Below are 14,736 nucleotides of genomic sequence, written 5' to 3' on the forward strand. Positions count from 1 at the left end.
TGTATATGTGTGTTATATGGTAGATAACGACGATTAATCAAAGGAACAACCGAACAAGGTTCCCACGAGCTTTCAATTTAGTATTTATGAGGTTTGTAAGAGAGAGCAAGGCATGTTGGTGGGGTTGTGCCACTCCCAATATACATTTGAATTTCGAAATTAATATGGCTCAACTTTCCAAATATTCTCCCCCCCTATTTATTTCTTTTCTTGTTAAGTTACTATCATTTATTTAATATATCCTTCAAAAAATGTAAAGATATGTTTTATGTACCTATTGGAAAAACATAAAACATATGAATCGTCGTCTTTCAAAAAAAAAAAAAAAAATCATGAAAGTGATCTTGTATCGGAGTCTGTTTCTCATGTCTCAAAACTTATTTCTAAATATTCGTTTTGCCAACTTTTACATCTACAAATTTTTTAATAGATTACAAAGTAAAATGCATACATAGAATAATTGTCCTAATTTTCGAAGATTTCATATCAATAATAGAGTGATCAACTTTATATTTAGGAGTTGTTTATAAAATTTCATTGCAAGATCTTGCAACAAAATACATTCGAAAACTATACTTAAGAAATAATTGACTTTGCTGAAAAGATATCATCTGATACAACCATCTGAACTACTTTAAATTTTGAAAAATATGGCTAAAAAAAAAATTAAAACCTGAAAGACGCCCTAAGAGTGAATTTTTTTGTTCCTTTTGACAACCAAGAGAATGCGTCGAGTCCGTAAAGAATTGTAATTTTGTTATGTCATGATACGTGTCTCATTTGTAACACGTAATTAGGTTAGCTAATTTACTAATAACAATACGGAACAAGAAGTAGTAGGGATTATAAAGTGACTTTGCGATCCATCAGACACTATAATTTTGTGAACGTTGATTAAATCTCAAAATCTCCATTCGTGGGATGCACCATTGAAGCTCCAAAATACCATTTTTAAGAATTAAAAAAACTAGTATAGTAGATTGAGACATTAAGAAGGAACAAAAAAAGAAAGACGAATCAGAAGCACGTTTATAGTTAAGAAGAAATAGAGTCCTTCTTCTTCCGCTGCACAAGATTCTTCATCCAGTTGACACCAATAAATACAACAATCTTGGCTTTATTAAACCCTGCTTTGGTCTTACCGGACTTTTTTCCCGCGACGTCTTTTTTGCTGTTGGCTGTCTCCTCCGTCGTCATCACCCCAATTCCTCCGGTCCCCCATTGATCAGCCCAACTCGGTGCTTCATTCGCCATTTTGTAGTTATCCCAATATCTTACGTGCCCTATATATATAACAAAACATATAATTAACTTGTGATCACAGTCCAAGTCCATTATCTATGAGTATATAAGCATAAGTTATGTTACATAACAAAACTTATACCTTGACTCTGATTCTTGGAGCTCTTCTTGGTAAAGAGAGAATAAACAATTTTAGATGAGCAAAATAAGTGGAAATGTGGAGAAAGACGACTAATAGTGAGTGGATGGGTTGTCAAATCTTGTGTTTCTAATGTCAATGTAACTATACTATATATTTTGGTTGTCATCTTATCTAAAGTTTTTATTACTTTTGATATAAAATGTTTAAATATGATTATTTGGGTTGTCCTGGAATGGACTTGCCAACTCAAGTTAGTTCGTTTCCAACTTGCAAAGCAAACGTTGTTTTGGAATCTTTCAACTTTAGTTTTTAAACAAACAAACAAAACCAAAAATGAAGCAGAAGGAACGGACAATGATCTTAAAAAACACCTAGCCAACCCTATGTAAGAACGTTTTTTTGTTTTTGTGTTTAATCATTTTACTCCGATCCACAAGACTATAACTTTGTTACGTTCTAGTTTCTACTTAACATCGTCATGGAAGAAATTTAAAGACAGTTCATATAAACCAATGGTAAGATATGTTTTTTTACACTCCAGTCTTAAAATGATGGAAACAGAGATAATAAAGACAACAAATTGGTGTCAAGGAGCTATTATTCAACAAATCTGTCTTGTCATAAAATATAGTTGGAACAACTGAACGTTCAATTCATCCAACCTAATTAATTTAGAACCATTGATCAGCGCATAATCTATCAAACTAATTCCACCGTCTAAACAAGATCATCACGAATGAAATAATTTGTATCCCCTAAATTGTGTAAATGTGGAACATCACCAAAAGTCATGAGTGATTTTTACAACAACAATAAAATTACATATGATTGTAAATGATGTAGCATTAAAAATATTTTGCACAATACTCTTTTCTTCAGAACTTATGTATTATGCCAATACTAAACCCGAATAATAGCATAAATGATAATATTATTACAAACCACTAGGTGTACAAACATGGTCCCAAGATATTTATTTCTTTGGAAAACTTACTTTAGCACATCCACATGATAGTGTCATTTTCTTACCTACAAAATGAAAAATTGCATGAGACATATTACCCCATTGTAATGAAATGTGATCAAAACATTAACAAATTTAGTATAGTTACACATAATAGATCACTGAAATTTAGAATTACCTGATTTATCTGAGTTGCTAGTCCATTTATATCCTGTAGGTATTGTGAATGGATCCACCATTTGCTCTTCTTCCTCCAAACGCCGCCGTGAGCTCTTGCCTATGGCATTGATGTTAAGTCTCAACCAAGAAGGCGCTGAAAACGATGGACGTGACGCTGAGATTCTTCTGTCGTCGGATTTTTCGTCATCATCCACGTCGTGTTGGTCTTCCATTGCAGCTGAAAGATGTTTTGGACTTGAGAGCGGTGTATGGAACTCATCCAACGGCTGAAGAGGCACGAACTTGGTGAATGTCATGACTACCTTCACTGTTGGTATCACCGGTATGGACAACTAAAAACCAAGAGATGAAAATACAAACTATTATTATATGTGAAAAGCAATATCTAAACCGGTTTTGGATTTATTTACTTAGTTTACTGATAAAACCATAATTTAAACCAAACTCTGTGGATCTGATAACAAAAAAAAAAACGATTGAAAACTCTACTTTTCAGGACTTATAGTATATTCAGAGTGTAGATACCTAAACTCAAAACGGAACCAAACTAAACCAAATACTTTGGTTTTCTATTATTAAGTAACACCAAAGGAAAAATCTGAAAATTTGAAAGCCTAAACCAAACCGAAACCGGTGCTCCGAATTTGTGATGTTGTCACATCACTCTAAACATCTAACCAATGAAACTACGACACGTCGGATAGAAGGTTCATGATACTTTAATTTCTCATGCAAAACGCTTTAAAAATGATTTTGAGTTACGACGATGGAAAAAAACGAAACTAAAATTAGCGAGCCCACGATTAATGCTCATATTTTTACCTTGACCGGAAAATTTCCCGGCGGGAACTTGGTGGTAAGCAGCTCACGCATTCTCCGAACAGCCTTGACATGGTTGGCTAAAACATCAAGCAACGGAAGCAGCTCCTCTGTTTTCAAAGGAAACTGATCCGTCAACCAAACCGAAGGACTCAAACTCTTCACAAACTCCTTTTCTTTGATCCGTTCCGCAGAAGAAGAAGCCACCGGAATCGCCTCTTCCGGTAAAGAAACCGACCTCCTCCCCCGTGACGACCGAGACTCCTCAACGTTAAAACGCCGGCTCTGCTGCCGTAAAGGCTCTGTAACACTCCTCCGATGATTCTCGTCCAACTCTGTTTCCACTTTCCTCGTTTTAAAACTGAAACTAACGTTTTCGATATCGTAAGCCTTAGCTTTCCATTCTCCAACGTTTTCAATCTTCTCTTGCCTTCGCCAATTCGTAACCTCAACGAGCTCAGCTTTAGTAACATCCATCCCTGGACGGTACAAGCTAGACTGACCGAAAATGCCAGCGATATCGCTATCGCTAATCGGATCTTTAGCGCTTTCGAAAGCGTTCAAGATCGTCTTATTGTCTCTGTTCAACACAAGCAACGTACCAGGAGATACATCAAGAAACTCGTCTCCGTCACTAAGAAAGAGAAAGCTCTGGTTCGCGCGGAGGATCTTGAAACCGTCGAACCCTGCTAAAGAAGTATCGGCGCGTAAGTCTCCGCCGCGTTTCCAGATCTTGTATGTGTCGGAAGGAGCGATTTTTCCGACGAACGGTATCACGGAGCTCTCGAAGTGAAACGATATCTCCATGTAGAAGTCTCTCATGCGGCTTAGCACGGAGATCAGATGAGGAAGCCTCCGTCTCCATTTGCACCACGCCGAACGGTGGTGGTTCCGGAGAACAGCCTCCGTGATCTCTGAGTTCCGACGACACAAAGCCTCGTGCAGAGAGTTCCAACCGGAGGCGTTCTGGAGCGTGACATCAGCTCCGGCGGAAGCGATCGTCTTCGCCGCGAAAACGTCGCCGAGACGCACCGCTAGATGAAGAGGCGTCTCTCGAAAAGGAACGTCACGGCGGTCTAGGACGGCGGAGATTCGCTCCGCGACTCGCTCTTGGTTTACTGAGTCGGACTCGGTGTGGATTTGTTCCGGTTCGGTTAGTTTAGGCAATGACGAAACAAGACGAGTCAAACCGGCGTGATCCCCTACAACGACGGCGTAGTGGACGGGACTATGAGCATAATCCTCTATCGTAGTGGCCGGAATATTTGTCGGCGATGACTTTGCCATGATTTTCCCGGCGACGGTTATAATGACACTAATGAGAGAGTTGAATAAGAAGTAAGCTTCGAAAATTATCTTGGACAAGAGTCAAACGCATGTACAATTGCATTAATTTTTTTGGGCAGGTGACTTAATAGAGTTAATTACTCCATAATTTTCTCTACATTCAAGGCCATATGGTTTAAAATACTTATTTAGTTTTGAATATCCTAAATCTTTGTTTGGTAACAAATGACTAAATCTTCATTTTTTTTTTTCTTTCAAAATCTGATCTTTTACACACAATTCAACAGGACAAAGATAAGATGCATGAATTTATATTTAAAATAATGAGATTCATATGAGAACAGAAATATACTTGTTTAATAAAATTATCAGTCAATGCAAAACAAGCTAATTAATTTTGAGTGCTGTATTATATAGGGAAATAAGTGTTGTGGACTTGTGGTCAAGTTGAATCATAATCTTATTATATAAATTTTGTTTTGACAGTTACGCAAGATTATGTGTCAATTGTATCTATAAGATATTTACATGGGTTAATTCTAATTTTGCTAAACTATTTAATAATAAAATATAAAAATTCTAAATCTATAATAAAAAGAAAATTTATACATAAATAACAGCAGATAAGTATTTCTAAAAATATTAAATTTAAATTCTAATTATGAATCTAATTTTATTAGATCTTTTTGTATTTATTTAATAAAATATACATAAAGCTTGGTTTTAAAGTTGGTCATTAAGCAACATTTGTCGAGACTATCAAAATCCTAAATCTTTGTTTGTCAACAAATAACTCAATCTTGAATATTTCATTCAAAATCTGATCTTTACACAATTCAACAGTCCAAACTACAAAGATAAGGTGCATGAATTTATATTTAAAATAATGAAATTCACATGAGAACATAAATATACTTGAATAATAAAATATCAGTCAATACAAAATAAACTAATTAATTTTGAGTGGTGTATTGTATGGGAAAATAAGTGTTGTGGTCAAGCAATAACTAATGGTGCCATAAAAGTTCATTTTCTCACAAAGTACTCTTTTATCATTTTTTTTAGCGAATTGGTGTTGTTTTCTGAGATTAATCAAATTATTATATATTCTCCTGGAGTATTTTATTTTGGGCGTTTAAAACCTTCTGACTCAGTCAGAGCCTCTTGGACCTGTTGCTCTGTTTGTTTCTTACATTGGTTGGGCTCAGTTAAAGCTCGTGTCCAAACAGTAACCTTGAGTCTTGCCGTCCTCTGTCATTTATCCACGCCTGAACCCGGAAAACCAAAAAAAAAAAATCGTCTTTTTGATTCTTTGTTGAACAAAGAAAAAAAATTCAGGAAAGCTGAGCTCTGGAAATGGCGGGTTTGGCAATTTCACCTCCTCTCGGTCTTTCCTTTTCTTCTCGAACTTGGAACCCTAAACCCACTTCGTATCTATCTCACAATCAAAGGTACTACCTTTATGTAAACGCAATCACACTCTCACATGATTATGCTTCAGCTTCGATTAAGAATTTGATTCCATGACCCAATGTGTAGGAATCCTATTAGACGGATAGTTTCAGCTCTGCCGAGTCCGTATGGAGATTCACTGAAAGCTGGTAACCTTAAAGCATTTGGGGTTGTTTAGGTTCTTCTAAATGTTGGCACTGAGTTGCTTGCCGCTACTAGTGATTTGTGTCTTAAGATTGGGTTGTGTTTGATTCAGGACTTTCGAGTAATGTTTCTGGGTCACCAATAAAGCTTGACAACAAGGATCCAAGGTCATCTCTATTTCTGTTATCCCTCTAGTTATGAATGCACCATTCTGTCAAAGTTTATGTTTTCACCATTGAAATTGCAATAGATCACTCTACCTTTCGTGTTTCTACGGCACTCTTTAATTCTTAAGCTCTTTCAGTATCCAATTTTGTGTGTTTCTCTAAGGTAGATTGATTGTTCGATTTCTTGGTACTAATATTATTGATAGTACATGTCACCATAGACTATGTGGTTGTATGTTAGATAAGATAAAGTGTTAGAGTTTTTGGTACTAATGTCAACTGTGAACGAAAAATTATATCATGTTTGACACTCTTTTCTTATGATAATATACATGCTACCATAGACTATATGGTTGTGAATTGGTTGATAGAGATAGCTCAACCTTTCTCTTTCTAGTGTGTTCAACTGATTTTGTTTCTGTGTTGCAATCTTTAGATTTGTGATTGAGGCGAAAAAAGGAAACCCGCCTGTCATGCCTTCAGTGATGACCCCTGGAGGACCTTTAGACCTTTCTTCTGTGTTATTCCGCAACCGCATCATCTTCATCGGACAACCAATTAACGCACAGGTGGCTCAGCGAGTCATATCTCAGCTTGTAACTCTCGCATCTATTGATGATAAATCCGACATCCTGGTTAGTCGAAAGCTCTTTTTTTTTTTCCATGTCACTTTTCAATAAGGTAAATCTCATATTTACTTAGAAGTAATCTTTGTTACAGATTTACTTGAATTGTCCTGGTGGCAGCACTTACTCCGTCTTAGCAATTTATGACTGTATGTCTTGGGTAAGTTTTGTTCCTGTAATAACACATTGTCTTCTCTCTTCCATCACCCAGAGACTTCGGTATATTAACATATTGAATTTGCTCCAAAATGATTTTTAGATCAAGCCTAAAGTTGGAACAGTGGCGTTTGGAGTAGCTGCAAGCCAAGGAGCACTTCTTCTTGCTGGAGGTGAAAAAGGAATGCGCTATGCAATGCCTAATACTCGTGTCATGATACATCAACCGCAAACTGGATGTGGAGTATGGTTCTTTAAACTTCTAGTTAATACCATTTAAGATGGAGACTTATATGCGTATGAACTAAGTTGATTTCTTGCTGACATAATTTTGCAGGGACATGTGGAGGACGTGAGGAGACAAGTGAATGAAGCCATCGAAGCACGACAAGTAAGTCTCACTCTTTTTATCCTCATGGTTCCTTCTGTACGAATATGACAGATCGAGCAAGTCTCTGGAGCTAAAATTTGAATAGTTGATCTCATTGATCTCTGTGGTTGTCTCTACTTGCAGAAAATTGACCTGATGTATGCAGCTTTCACCGGACAACCTCTTGAAAAAGTGCAGCAATACACCGAAAGAGATCGTTTCTTATCTGCATCTGAGGTAATTTGCCGCTGATCTCACGGTTAAGTTACTATTACAAATCAAATCTTATATATTAACTCGAATTCCTTATAATGACCTATGACTCACTGGTAGTTAAGAATTACGAGGCCTTGGGTTCAAAACCAGTGACGAGCCATGACTCATGGACTTTGTCTTTTTTGTTATGTTCCTCATGATCTTTCGCATATGATATTTCTCGGTTGTTTTCTTATGCAGGCTCTTGAGTTTGGGCTTATCGATGGTCTACTGGAAACGGAATACTGAAGCAGAATGACAATGCACAGAGATAGCTCATTGCAATGTTTAAAGCTTCCAATTTCATTTGAATATGAACACTTGTAACTGACATTTGTGTATAAACCAGTTCGTGTTTTTTTTGGTTTTACAGTCTACTAAACAAAAATCTAAGCTGCTTTTTTTTTTGTTGGCGCTGAAACAGTCTGAAATCTTATGTTCTGTTTTTGTTACACACGATAACCAAGCATACCGGAACTTTATGAAAAAACAGATTGGTTTGGTAGCCTTGTTACTATTCATTCAGGTGAAAACTTAAAAATCCTATACAATGCCAAGGCACATATTGTTTGGGTACTGAGAGTATGTAACATAGAACAGTAAGAACACAATTTGAACAAATTGGCAACAACTGTGGCAGCACTGAATCAAATAGCTCTTCAATAATGTCTCCTTTAGAATTCACTAACGATAACTGTGGAAATCACAAACCAAAAATTGATCTCTGAAACTCTGCTCGCTCATCACCGTTAAGTTCCTGTCAAGAAAAGCCGAAAACATCCCAGTTAAACAACAGAATATATTTGGGCGACTCAGTTAGACAACAGTTAAACATCCCAGTTAAACAACAGTTAAACATCCCTGTTAAACAATTAGTGGGCGACTCAATCCAAGTGGAAGGTAGAAACTTTAGTGTCTAAAGAACTGTGAAGTGATCTTCCGTAGTCTCTCTCTCACTCTGTATATACTTGTGCGCGCACACACATGTGAAATAGTAGGAGATGAAAGACTTACCATAGTTTTGGTGTACACCTGTGAACTTGTGAATTGCCTTCAAAAGGGAACCATATCTCATGTAATTCAAAGATCCCATATGTCTGTCAACAAACAAATACCAAGAAAGACAAACTCTATGAGACTCAGCTCTAAAGATATAAGAGAAAAGAGTGAAACGTACATACACTATCTCAGTGTATCGAAGTCTCCAAGCAGGAAAACCGAGGTGGCTCCTTATAGGTCCATAAACCAGCAACAGATCGGGTGCATGTACATTCTCACCTGCCAGATTTTAAATCATGAGATTCTTAGAAAGAAACCTAAAAGAAAAAGACTTGAATTCTATTTGACATAAGCAGCACAAACCAACAACTCTAAGTGCTTCGTTCAAATGAGTCTCTGTAAAAAAGTTTTCCCCTTTATCGTTCTCGGGACGACTGGATTTCAAGTAGTCCTGAAGAAGTATGTTGGCTGCTTTCATAACAGCTTCTTTGTTGTCAGAAGATGAAATGAATTCTAATGCCAGGGGGTTTTGGTCAGGGGAAGAATTCTTTTCACCAATCTCCTGAGAAAGGAGAACAAAAATACATTGAGAAGATAAAGTTAAAAATCTGAAGCTCATGGAGAAAATCAAAGTGACATCACTTGCAGATACTTTCATGCTAAAGTAATATCAATATGTACATTTCTTTTCCTATCTATCAAGTCCTTTATATCTCGAGAAGCTAGAGAGAAGCTAAATATTGTGATTCATGAGCAAAGAAACAAACTAAATGAAGCTATGAGATTCTTATACCTCTGACAACACTGAACCTGGGACGGTTCCAAGGATCAAATCTTTGGATTTCTTCAATAAACCTAAAGAAGCAAACTTTAGCAATCATATTTGTATTGATAAACGAAAAACAATTGAGACAATATAGCTAAAGCATCTACCTTGCGAGTCAAATAGACCAACTTGTTTCACCCCAATGGTTCTTAGCCATTGCAGAAGCTCAATAACCTTGGAAACATCTCGAGCTTCTTCAATGTCAACTACAACAGCTAGACACCGGAGTTTCTCAATATTGATGGAACTGTACTTTTTATTCAGTCCTAACGATATGGCATAGCTTTCAACTGCCTCAATGATGCCAGAGACAATGTACCATAAGCTCACAACAAGGTGTATGAAACGCCATAGCAAATCAAGACCTAAACCACCAATCTGTAGGAAAAGAATTGGACACCCAAATAAACATAAATCCTCAATCAGAAACGAAACAATGGCTAGAGGAACCAAAACTCAATGCATCAACTGAATTTGATAAGCCTTGAGGCACTAATGAAGTAAAGCCTCGTAATTAAGGAACTAAAAAAAAAAACTTACTTGAGCAATCCAAGAACTCAGGAGCCGCATAGATTGATTCAAATCCATAGTATCTGAAAAATTTAGGAAAACAAAACGGAATTACAGAAGATCGCCGACATGAGAAAAAAAAGGACACCCTTTTTTAGAGTACCCAGATGCCAGAATCCGTTTGTTTTTTTAGCACAAACTAAACAAAACGATGTATCGTCGTGAGTGTCTGAGACGTCGTGAGTTCAAACTCTATCAAGTTAAGTGTTTTCTAACCTTTTCTCTCGTCACGGTTTTGTTGTGAGTGAGACAAATTTTTTTTGCGTTTTATCATGGTTTTGCTGTGAATTATATAGCTATCATAATCTCGTTGAGGGTCTTAAACTCGTGATAATCATATGGTTAATAACTTTAATACAAAACCTTAAGCTGATTAACCCAAAAAAACAACAACAACATTAATGTATGTACGTACAAGATAAAATAAAATTAGGCATGTTTTGATTTTGATAACAACTAAAAGAAAACATAACATATGAGGAATCATAACAACTAAAATCAAAACCCAAGTGTTTGCTTCTTGCTTGGTTCAATCACATTAAATAACAGAATATGTATATATGGCCACTCTTCTTGCTTGGTTGTAAGCGTTGTTTCGAAGTTATTAAGGAGTGTGTAGGCAAGACACGCTATTACTGAGTCGAGTCTTCAGCGAATCTAGTATCAAACCCAGTAGATGAGGAATGCACAGAGCCAGGAGCTACACCAGAGCCACGTTGTAGCTCAAGAACAAGCCATCGAACAGCTCTACTCATCTGTTCAAGCCTTACTGCACTAATGGGCGGGAGACAAGTCGCAGCACCACTAGCCGCTGCTGTTTGGCCTCCTCCTGATGCAGTAGTTAAACCAGTAGCCTCATCAACTAAACACTCAGATCCAATCCTCTGCTTCACTGACTCCACAAACTCCTCTGCTTGATCACAAGCCACACGGAACAGTTCCCATTTCTCCTTGAAATTTTCCAAGGCAGCATCAGTGAGAGATGCTTTTTGCCCTCCTGCACTCTCTTTAGACTCAATAACACTAGCCGAGGCAAGAACAAACTTCTCGTAAGCTTTGTTCAATGAGTCCACAATGTTATCCATATTGATCAATCCTCTACAATAATATAGAACTGCACACACCAAGTATCAATCAATAAGAGATTATATGAGATTTCAAAGAGAAATAAGATCCCAGCAAAAAGTTCAGATCTTTAGATATAAAGAAACCCTAAACCTCAGAATTCTGAATTCGTTAAGGCTAAAGCTAAGCATAGAATGAGAGAAATCAAAATCTAAGGAACACAAAAGATGCAACGGAAGCTAAAATCATTGAACTTGTACGATTGACATATAACGAAAATTGCAAATGTACGATTTTTTTTTCGTAAACCCAAGTCGGAAGTAAACAATACATATAGATCATTCACGGCATAGATGATAATATCAACCGTTTGAAGAAATTTGGAATATTTTAGACATAATCCAAACGAAACAAGCCCAAAACCGCCGGAGAGAAAGATGAGAAACTTACCACCGGAGATGAACGGAGTCTCTCGATTTCTGCCACTCTTCTTCTTCTTCTTCTTCTTCTGTATTATTTGTCTGGTTAGGTTAAGACTGGTTTAGAATAATTAAAATTAAGCCTGGTTTTAATACAAACCGGACCGACTTAGACCGGATTAAATATTATAAAATTTCTTAACCACAAATCATACCTGGTTCTCCACCATTCATTCATATCTATTGTTGATTTGTTTGGTGTTATTTGGAAACGATTTGATACTGCAAATCATAAAATAGAAAAATCTGTTTGACCAAAGAAAAAAAAAAAAAGAAAAAAAATTCTGAAAATAGAGACACAAGACAATTCATAAAGTACTGTTGAAACATACAAGAAAACAAACAAGTTAATCTGACTAGAATAAAATAAAATAAAATAAAATAAAAACATCTAGAGAGAAAGAAAAACAAAAAAAAATGAAAAATGTATCAATCTTTCTAGTTGTTTTGGCTTTTTGCATGATACAGAATATGGAGCATGTCATCTCCATTAAAGGGAAACAGACGACGTTGACATTCAGAAACAGCCTTTCACACAACAAATGGCTCAAGGTTCGCTGCAACTCTGGAGACAAAGAGGTTCGTGAAAAATTTATGCCACCTAACGGCGAAGATTATAGCTTTAGTTTCCACGATGATGTTGTCGGACACAAACTTATCTGGTGCACGTTGTCCAAAGGAGCTGATTATAAGGTACATAAGAAGTTCGATGCCTATGTTCAAGACAATAGAAAGCCTCACGGAACCTTCTATAATTACGTTGCTCAAGAGGATGGGATCTATCACAGTACTATGCTAACACGTATCCATAAGATGTACGATTGGAACTAATTAATTAAGGATCGATGCTATATTAAAAATCTCCTAATTTTATCCAATCTTTCAAAAAGCTTATTCTTCAAATCACTGATTTGATCATAATTGTAAAATAAAATTTATATATTATAATTTTGTTTCATGTAAAAAAACTCACTCTTTTCTTTCTTATAATATAAAAGCAAAGAGAGATCAATTTCATAATGATTCAAAGAAAAATATTTTTTTTCTTGTTTCTCTTTAACCTAACATGCCTATTATTAAATACTCCCATAGTATTAAAATGATGTTTTAAAGATTTTGTTTCTTCTATTGTATGTTTTCTTGTTGGTTGAATTCATTTCACTTAATGGTGTTTTCATATAAAAGAAATCAACTAAATAAAAATTTGTGTGTAGAAAACTTAAACATTACTAATTGATTTATAGACATTATTATGTTTGTGCTACTCTAGCTCCTCGAAAACATTACATTAATTCAATTTGTAATTTAATAGCATCGCGAGAATACATGTCGTTACATATTTAGAAGTTTAACCTGAATAGTCGTTCATCACAAGAAAATATTAATCTTTTATACGATCACTATAGCTGAGATTTTGTTGTAAAGTTAACCCTAAATAAAATAAGTCGGCCATTCCTTAAAACACTCTCTGCTTGGCTTGCCACTATTGACTATCTACAACCTCTAGACGTCTAGACGGAACCAAATCATCGTCTCCATCGCAACTGCTATTATAAGTATATGCAAACCCACGTCTCTCTCAGCTCATTTTGTGGCAAACATAAGAACCCGCGGGACATAATTGTAAAGAGTTGGTTGGTTGGTTCTAGTTCTAGTTAAGGGCCAACTTTGGTTCATATCATTTCCTTCACTTCCAATTATTAATCTAATGTATTCTTAAAAAAAAAAAACAATAGGACTTGGTTCTGTAACTATTTTTAATTCTCAACCTTTCAATAGACAAAGGAACTTATCATTTTTTTTTTTTTAAAAGGGTGAAAGTAAAACATGTCTATTCTCTTCCCAAAGCTAACCTCATTCTACAATTACCTCTTAAAATCTATTCTCTTTCTCACAATGACTTCTAAAAGTTGTGCTCTTTCTGTAGTTAACTTGATTATATTACAATTAATCTAAACCCAAAAAAAATACAAAGAAATAAGTATATATTTTTCTAAACCTCAAACCACAAACCACAAATTAAGCCTGGTTCTCCACCATTCATCATCTATTGTTGGTCTTAATTGGAAACGATTTGATACCACAAATAATAAACTAGAAAATTCTTTTTGACCAAAAAAAAAATTCTGAAAATAGAGCCACAAGACAATTATTATATATATAGTACTGTAAAACACACAAGAAAACAAACACAAGTTGATCCGACAAAAATAAAATAAAATAAAAAAATAAAAACATCTAGAAAGAAAAAAAATTTTAAAAATGAAAAATATCTCAATCTTTCTAGTTGTTTTGGCTTTTTGCATGATTGTGAATATGGAGCATGTCATCTCCTCCAACCCATTTAAAGGGAAAAAGACGACGTTGACATTCAGAAACAGTCTTTCACACAACAAATGGCTCAAGGTTCGCTGCAAATCTGGAGACGGCGATGTTCGTGAAAAATACATGCCACCTAACGGCGAAGATTATAGCTTTAGTTTCCACAATAGAGTTTTCGGACACACACTTTTCTGGTGTACGTTGTCAAAAGGAGCTGATTATAAGGTACAGAAGAAGTTCGATGCCTATATCCAAGACAGTAGGATGCCTCACGGAACCTTCTATAACTACGTTGCTCAAGAGGATGGGATCTATCACAGTACTCTGCTAACACGTATACATAAGATGTACAATTGGAACTAATTATGGATCGATGCTATATTAAAAATCTCCTATTTTATCCAATCTTTCAAAAAGCTTATTCTTCAAATCATTGATTTTTGATCACACTTGTATAAAAATCTATATTATAATTTTGTTTCATCTCTTTCCTTTTCTTATAATAAAAGCAAAGAAAGATCAATTTCATAATGATTCAAAAAAAAACAATTTCTCTTTAACCTTTACTCCATCGCTATAATATTAAAATGATGTTTTAAGGATCTTTTTCTGTTTTCGTTTTGATTTTTTTCTTCTTCTATTGTATGTTTTCTTGTTGGTAGAATTCATTT

General features: G+C 35.6%; 6 protein-coding genes across 9 annotated transcripts; 3 read left to right on the forward strand and 3 right to left on the reverse strand.

The window, feature by feature from the left end:
- Positions 1-929: 929 nt before the first annotated feature.
- On the reverse strand, positions 930-5,072 carry LOC104770491 (uncharacterized). 3 transcript variants are annotated; one of them, XM_087508386.1, is made up of 4 exons: positions 3,351-4,772; positions 2,527-2,860; positions 1,391-1,420; positions 930-1,283 (listed from the first exon to the last, which is right to left on the reverse strand). In XM_087508386.1, exons 1-4 carry the CDS (start codon positions 4,632-4,634, stop codon positions 1,036-1,038), a joined length of 1,896 nt encoding a protein of 631 aa, XP_087364512.1. In that variant the 5' UTR covers positions 4,635-4,772; the 3' UTR covers positions 930-1,035. The 3 variants fall into 3 exon arrangements, with proteins under 3 accessions (XP_087364512.1, XP_087364511.1, XP_087364510.1); XM_087508384.1 differs by lacking the exons at positions 930-1,283; positions 1,391-1,420 and adding exons at positions 2,121-2,413; positions 4,987-5,072 and having other exon boundaries at positions 3,351-4,662; XM_087508385.1 differs by lacking the exons at positions 2,527-2,860; positions 3,351-4,772 and having other exon boundaries at positions 1,385-1,551.
- Positions 5,073-5,748: 676 nt separating this feature from the next.
- LOC104770510 (ATP-dependent Clp protease proteolytic subunit 6, chloroplastic) lies at positions 5,749-8,192 on the forward strand. Its single transcript, XM_010494947.3, has 9 exons — positions 5,749-6,085; positions 6,174-6,235; positions 6,343-6,397; positions 6,834-7,032; positions 7,118-7,183; positions 7,283-7,423; positions 7,517-7,570; positions 7,694-7,786; positions 8,006-8,192. Exons 1-9 carry the CDS (start codon positions 5,991-5,993, stop codon positions 8,051-8,053), a joined length of 813 nt encoding a protein of 270 aa, XP_010493249.2. The 5' UTR covers positions 5,749-5,990; the 3' UTR covers positions 8,054-8,192.
- A 90-nt stretch (positions 8,193-8,282) lies between these two features.
- Positions 8,283-10,488, reverse strand: LOC104770521 (uncharacterized). 2 transcript variants are annotated; one of them, XM_010494958.3, is made up of 8 exons: positions 10,416-10,488; positions 10,170-10,222; positions 9,737-10,007; positions 9,597-9,658; positions 9,167-9,365; positions 8,986-9,082; positions 8,819-8,901; positions 8,283-8,561 (listed from the first exon to the last, which is right to left on the reverse strand). In XM_010494958.3, the coding sequence occupies exons 1-8, from the start codon at positions 10,471-10,473 to the stop codon at positions 8,554-8,556; spliced, it is 831 nt and encodes a 276-aa protein (XP_010493260.2). In that variant the 5' UTR covers positions 10,474-10,488; the 3' UTR covers positions 8,283-8,553. The 2 variants fall into 2 exon arrangements, with proteins under 2 accessions (XP_010493260.2, XP_010493268.2); XM_010494966.2 differs by lacking the exon at positions 10,416-10,488 and adding an exon at positions 10,303-10,403.
- A 61-nt stretch (positions 10,489-10,549) lies between these two features.
- Positions 10,550-11,836, reverse strand: LOC104770535 (mediator of RNA polymerase II transcription subunit 32). The gene is made up of 2 exons (XM_019241396.2): positions 11,715-11,836; positions 10,550-11,313 (listed from the first exon to the last, which is right to left on the reverse strand). Exon 2 carries the CDS (start codon positions 11,282-11,284, stop codon positions 10,832-10,834), a length of 453 nt encoding a protein of 150 aa, XP_019096941.2. The 5' UTR covers positions 11,285-11,313; positions 11,715-11,836; the 3' UTR covers positions 10,550-10,831.
- Positions 11,837-12,089: 253 nt separating this feature from the next.
- Positions 12,090-12,763, forward strand: LOC104770544 (S-protein homolog 21-like). The gene has a single exon (XM_010494994.3). It carries the CDS (start codon positions 12,161-12,163, stop codon positions 12,572-12,574), a length of 414 nt encoding a protein of 137 aa, XP_010493296.1. The 5' UTR covers positions 12,090-12,160; the 3' UTR covers positions 12,575-12,763.
- A 1,173-nt stretch (positions 12,764-13,936) lies between these two features.
- Positions 13,937-14,576, forward strand: LOC104770556 (S-protein homolog 21-like). Its single transcript, XM_010495003.3, has one exon. The coding sequence runs from the start codon at positions 14,006-14,008 to the stop codon at positions 14,426-14,428; it is 423 nt and encodes a 140-aa protein (XP_010493305.3). The 5' UTR covers positions 13,937-14,005; the 3' UTR covers positions 14,429-14,576.
- The last annotated feature ends 160 nt before the right edge of the window (positions 14,577-14,736 follow it).

Source organism: Camelina sativa, chromosome 3 (assembly GCF_030686135.1).
Source record: "Camelina sativa cultivar CO46 ecotype springtype chromosome 3, ASM3068613v1".
Classification (NCBI taxonomy): domain Eukaryota; kingdom Viridiplantae; phylum Streptophyta; class Magnoliopsida; order Brassicales; family Brassicaceae; genus Camelina; species Camelina sativa.